Source organism: Amphibalanus amphitrite, unplaced genomic scaffold (genome assembly GCF_019059575.1).
Source record: "Amphibalanus amphitrite isolate SeventyFive unplaced genomic scaffold, NRLGWU_Aamphi_draft 001202F_arrow, whole genome shotgun sequence".
In the NCBI taxonomy this organism is placed as follows: Eukaryota; Metazoa; Arthropoda; class Thecostraca; order Balanomorpha; family Balanidae; genus Amphibalanus; species Amphibalanus amphitrite.
In genome coordinates this window covers 7,962-14,278 of record NW_024882696.1, presented here as the reverse complement: position 1 = coordinate 14,278, position 6,317 = coordinate 7,962, and the positions used below count along the sequence as shown (strand labels likewise).

Below are 6,317 nucleotides of genomic sequence, written 5' to 3'. Positions count from 1 at the left end.
TGATGGCCCTAACGATGACCTCTGAAGCCCCTTACGACTACTTTTGAGGGCCCTTATGATGACGTTTGGTGTCTACTGCAGGCTCGAAGGGACTACTGATTCGTTCAGGCGATTCACGTGCCCATTTATGTCACTTATAGTGCAGGGGGCATCTTCCCCAACGCCAGGGGGCGTCTTTCCCACCCAGTGGGGTAAGATGCCCCCTTTCACTTCTGCAGGAAAATGCTTAATAGCAAAAAAAAGTTATCATATTTCAGGCACGAAAGTGTGATATTTTTGGAGAAAAATGATGTCGGCTTCCGTTGAAACTCCAAGTTTTTGCTTTCCCATCGTCATTTTCGAATAATGTATGACATAGCAAAACCCTGGGCATCTTTCCCCACTCTCCCCTACCATTCGACGCGCCGGAGCTAAGCAAACACAAAGATGCTAAAATCGCGGCCCTGCGACCATTTGTTGCGAAGTTATCTATCAAAAACCGGACCCGTAATTTGGGTCGCTTGAAATGCCCTCAGGGGTCACCAATGAACCCGAGACCTTAAAATGTGGTATCATTCGATGCATCTTGTAGCGGCGCACATGCTCGTTTTTTCTGCAAGGTTCTAGCTCCATTAGAGGCGAAACGGCGAGCTGGGGTCGTACTGACCCCCCGGAAACCCATTTTGTATACATTTAAATGAGGAACTTATAGAAAGAACACCTTTCCAATTTTTTGCATGTCGATTTAAAAGGACCTGAGGTTTATTTTGAAGAAATAAAAATGGCAAAAATTTTGCTCCCAAGGGCCATTATAGACAATTTTAAAAAATACGACTTTTTTCAATATGTAAAGCTTTTCTTTTCAATTTTAAAAATACTTTATGAATCTTTGATTCATCGTTAGTTCAAAGCTGTTTACCGTTTGTTGCTTGCTTAGTTCGTTTTTGAGTTATTGCTCATCAAACTCACCCTTACAATCTGAAGTTTAGAAAATATTATGCGATGTAACTCAAAAAGTTTCATCTGAGAAGTCTGATATTTTGGCAGGTGTTTTTGGAGCCTATGATTACCCCTTTTACCAATATTCATTCAAATCTGAGAGATGAGGGTGACGGGCCTGGTACGATCTATCGTGGAATCACTCTATCAATCGCTTTTTAAAATCCATGCCTACCAACTTAAAAATGTTGTGAAAACTTTGAGCTTTCCATTCCCTACCAACCACATCAAGGTTGCATTGGGAGGGGGGGGGGGGGGAATTTGTGTAAGCAAGTAAAGGGCTTTAAACCTCATAGTGCATTGCCTTTGTAATGTAGAATACCTATTAGGTAGGTACTTTACTTTATATAATGTTCATCAATATACACTACTTCATCAAACAGGTATTGGCTGCTTCAATTTTCCTTACCAATGACTGTTTATTTCAGAGCTCCAAAGAGAACCATGGACAAGGTTGAATATACAGCTGTACCAGTGGATGATAATGAAGTGTCCCTGAAACAGACAGTTAATTATGATTCACCTTTTAGATACGAATCAGCATTTGATTATCGCTCAGTTGCCAAGTTTAATAAAGCTTCTTTTCCATCAAAATCCTATTTTACATTTTCCAAGCAAGCAAACCATGCACAAGAAAATGGTGAGTTAGACGTTTTGGTGCAAGTGTCCTAAATTTTATTCACTTTTGTTAATTTTGCACTGCTTGCTTTTACCAAGCCTTATATTGTTGACGCTAGTTATATTTTGTTTTTACTCTGCTATTAAGCAAATTTATTCATACATTTGTTATTCCTATCAGCTACAACTAGTCATGTGCCTGTAGGCCAAACTCATTCTTAATATGGTTCATGAATTGTGGAATAACTTAAGGTTTAGTTCTTGCCACCCACCTTCTGGTAATGTCATCTTTTGTGTTCCTATTGCTATTTTTACATTCCACACATCATGATGCCGTAAACTAGTGATACATAGTAAACCTGACCTCTGAATGTAAGCCTAACCCACTGTACCACCACCTCCACACCCGCCCTACTCTGTGCGCGTCTGTCCGCCGCTGACGTCTTCTGTCCGCCGCCAGCTGCCGCGGACGCCGACTGTCTGACGCGGCTCGTCTCCGGCCTGCTGCTGTTCGTCGTATTCTCACTGACGGTGCTCACGCTGCCCGTGAGCGGCTGGTGGACGGTGCGCCGGCTCTCGCAGTGGCAGCGGCTGGTGGTGTTCCGTCTGGGGAAGGTGCTGCCGGCGCGCGGGCCCGGCTGGGCGCTGGTGCTGCCTGGTATTGACACCACGCAGGTGGTGGATCTGCGCAACAGAAGCATCCTGGTCCCGCCGCAGCAGGTACGGGACAGTAGCAGCCTGGTGCCGCTGCAGCAGGTACGGGATACAGCTGACCGGGCACTTCTGCAACGGGGGGTGTCGTCGTACAGTACCGAGTCCAGGCTTATCGGAGAAAGTTTTAGGTCTTGAAATTTCCCGACCACTGAACATTAGAAGTAATGCATAATGCGTATTTATCATGATACGATGTTTAGCAAAGTTCACAATTCCAAAGGACAGTGGATGTGTTTTTTCCGTCACAATATGCGCCATTTAGGCAATCATTTCCTTTCGCTAAGAATTAAGTTTTCCCCACCGTCATCTCACCGTCCCCCTTGCCCCCCCCCCGCCATCAGCTGCTAACGAGTGACGGCGCGGTGGCCGAGCTTGGTGCCGAGGTGCTGTACCGGGTCTGTGACGCGCACACGTTCGTCGGCTCCTGTGTGGACCCGCAGGCCTCGCTGCGGTCGCTGTGTCGCAGTGTTCTGGTCAATACACTGGCCTCTCAGGAGGTGAGGGTGGGGTAATATGCCGCAGTGTGCTGGTCAGGTCAACACTGGCCTCTCAGGAGGTGAGGGTGGGGGTGGGATGGAGCGATGGATGGAGGTAATTGTCTCTCAAAGGTTGATGATGGATGCTATTTGATTGCTATTTGCTATTTGCTATTTGCTATTTGCTATTTGATGCTACTTGAAGGTTGATTTGGATCTAGAGTGAGGGGTGATTGTGAGCGTAAATTTGTGTGAGATAGAATGGGATAGAGGTGTTTACGAACTTTAAAGTGAAACGAAACGTTAGGTTTGTTCGTAAATTTATTTATATGTGTATTCTACCTTATTTAATACTAGAACTTCAGCCTGCCGACATGCATTATCGCTCGCTATTACGGTGGTGGCATTGTCAATGGTCATGTTCATCCGAGTTGGCCAACCGTAGTACCGCAGGTGTATTTGAGGTTCGTGTGTTAGGAGAGTGCACATTACACATGCCGTATTCCGCTCCTTTTTTCAGTTGGCCGCGATAACTAGGAAGGCCCCGGAGACGGAGGAAGCCGTCCTTCTCTCCATCAATAGCACCCTGAAAGACTGGGGCATGGAGGCATCATCAGTCAAATTGTAAGTGCCGAGCGTACATGTAACCTGCGTCATAGCGTCATCAGTTAATCGTAGCGCGGCATGCATGATTGTCACTTTTCATGCTTCAGCGTTATTATAGCAAATTAGATCATGTCATGCATTTGTGTCAGCTATGCAAATTATACAATAAATAATAATTGTGTGACATTAAAGGGACCCTCCCACCTTCAAAAAAGTTAATGAATTGGCATAAAAGTGATGTAGCGTGAATCACAAAGAGCGAAAATGAACATCTACCAAATTTTACCGGAAAATATTCACCCGTTTTCGAGATATAAGACTTTTATTTTTGTTTACTTTTTGGGAACTCCGCTGCTTCTATGACGTCACATAAAGGTTTTCTTTACGTCGGCATTTGGAAGCAATAGTTTGGTATCAAAGTGCGACAAATATTGCGCGAATGATGCGTTTATCTTATCAAGGTCAATATATAATGGCCAATAAAGGATTCCAGGACAATTCGGTATTAGTAAGCCTGGCGTCACACGAAGATGCCAGATGTCAACGGTTGAGAAATTCCCTAGATATCTAGAGATATTCCTCGGAACGCTGTGTACGCTAAAGTTACTGTCCGAGTACCAAAGTTAAGGCCTCAAACGAACCCTCGATTCACGGACTACCTTCACTGAGGTTCATGACCTCCAAGGTCATGACCTTCCAGGTCAACATAAAGGTCAAACGACGGAAACCGCTCTGCACGCCAAAGTTAGCGACCGATTTCCAAAGTTAAGGTCTCAAACGATTCCCAAATTCACGGACTACCTTCACCGAGGTTGACGACCTCCAAGGTCATGACCTAGGTCAACTTCAAGGTCAAATGACAGAAAACGCCCTACACACCAAAGTTACCGACCGATTACCAAAGTTAAGGTCTCAAACGATTCCCCAATTCACGGACTACCTTCACTGAGGTTCATGACCTCCAAGGTCATGACCTTCCAGGTCAACATAAAGGTCAAACAACGGAAACCGCTCTGCACGCCAAAGTTAGCGACCGATTTCCAAAGGTAAGGTGTCAAACGATTCCCCGATTCACGGACTACATTCACCGAGGTTTATGACCCTCAAAGTCATAACCTTCCAGGTCAACACCAAGGTCAAATCACAGAAAGCGCCCTACACGCCAAAGTTACCGACCGATTGCCAAAGTTAAGGTCTCAAACGGTCTCAAACGATTCCCCGATTCACGGACTACCTCCACCGAGGTTCATGACCTCCAAGGTCATGACCTTGGAGGTCATGAACCTCAGTGAAGGTAGTCCGTCAATTGGGGAATCGTTTGAGACCTTAACTTTGGTAATCGGTCGGTAACTTTGGTGTGTAGGGCGTTTTCTGTCATCTGACCTTGAAGTTGACCTAGGTCATGACCTTGGAGGTCGTGAACCTCGGTGAAGGTAGTCCGTGACTTGGGGAATCGTTTGAGACCTTAACTTTGGAAATCGGTCGCTAACTTTGGCGTGCAGAGCGGTTTCCGTCGTTTGACCTTTATGTTGACCTGGAAGGTCATGACCTTGGAGGTCATGAACCTCAGTGAAGGTAGTCCGTGAATTGGGTAATCGTTTGAGACCTTAACTTTGGTAATCGGTCTGTAACTTTGGTGTGTAGGGCGTTTTCTGTCATTTGACCTTGAAGTTGACCTCGGTCATAACCTTGGAGGTCGTGAACCTCGGTGAAGGTAGTCCGTGAATTGGGGAATCGTTTGAGACCTTAACTTTGGAAATCGGTCGCTAACTTTGGCGTGCAGAGCGGTTTCCGTCGTTTGACCTTTATGTTGACCTGGAAGGTCATGACCTTGGAGGTCATGAACCTCAGTGAAGGTAGTCCGTGAATCGGGGATTCGTTTGAGACCTTAACTTTGGTAATCGGAGAGTAACTTAAGCGTACACAGCGTTCCGAGGAATATCTCTATGTAGATATCTAGGGAATTTCTCAACCGTCGACATCTGGCATCTTCGTGTGACGCCAGGCTTACTAATACCGACAATTCTTCTTATGGCATTTCTTCGTATCGCAATTCTTCTTCTGCAAATCTTCGTCAGGGCATTTATTCGTATCGCATTACTTTGTCTCGCATCAGGGTATATGAAAATCGGCTCGCATTTCTTCTTCAACGCAAATATATGCAAGAGTAAGCATTGAGGGACAAATAAATGCACCGACGAAGATTTGTAGACGAAGAAATGCGGACGAAAAATTGTGCTACGAAGAAATGTCATGCGAGGATTCGTTCGGGTACCATGACATTTATGTGATTTCAAAGTCAAGCCTCAAGGTTCACAGCTGATCTGCTAAATCAAGCCAAGAATCCAAACTATCAAAAAACTATAAATATTTGTTTGTCTGTCACAGAGGTCTCAAGCAATATAAGGTTGACATATGTTGAATCAAAAATCTACTGCCTTAACTCACATCTCCTGCCTTAGATCATTGTTGTTTTAACTTGCTTTCAAGAGAAACAGAAGCCAGTCCCACGCACAAGGGGGAAAAGCTCAAATTATTGAGCGCTCAAAATATTGAGCGTGTGACGTCAGAGGCTCCCATAGGCGTAATGCTGAGGGCTCAAAAAATTGAGCCGTTTCAGGAACACGTTTTGCAAAAGCAACTCGCAACACCTAGGGAGAAATGGCAACACCCTAGGAGAATCACTAATGATGCAAAACAGATTAGGCTTTCATATTTTTCACTGCTCAAGCTTCAATGATTGGGGGAACACCAATTTCTAGGTCGAAATCTTACGGCATACCAGGATGCCTTAAAAACAGGCCAATATTTATGTCGAAATAAAAGTTATTTTTTGTCCATTCACGTTTTTTACTAGGGTTCTGTTGGAAAGAGCATTTTTCATACTACCCAAAATGATTGCGACTCAATTTCACATCACCCATA

At 44.8% G+C, this 6,317-nt stretch overlaps 1 protein-coding gene across 1 annotated transcript; it reads left to right on the top strand.

The window, feature by feature from the left end:
- Positions 1 to 1,388: 1,388 nt before the first annotated feature.
- LOC122371078 (stomatin-like protein 1) lies at positions 1,389 to 3,410 on the top strand (the record flags this gene model as incomplete). Its single annotated transcript, XM_043347168.1, has 4 exons — positions 1,389 to 1,618; positions 2,057 to 2,352; positions 2,652 to 2,807; positions 3,307 to 3,410. Coding segments are annotated over exons 1-4 (785 nt in total), but the record flags the coding sequence as incomplete, so codon positions are not given.
- Between the last annotated feature and the right edge of the window lie 2,907 nt (positions 3,411 to 6,317).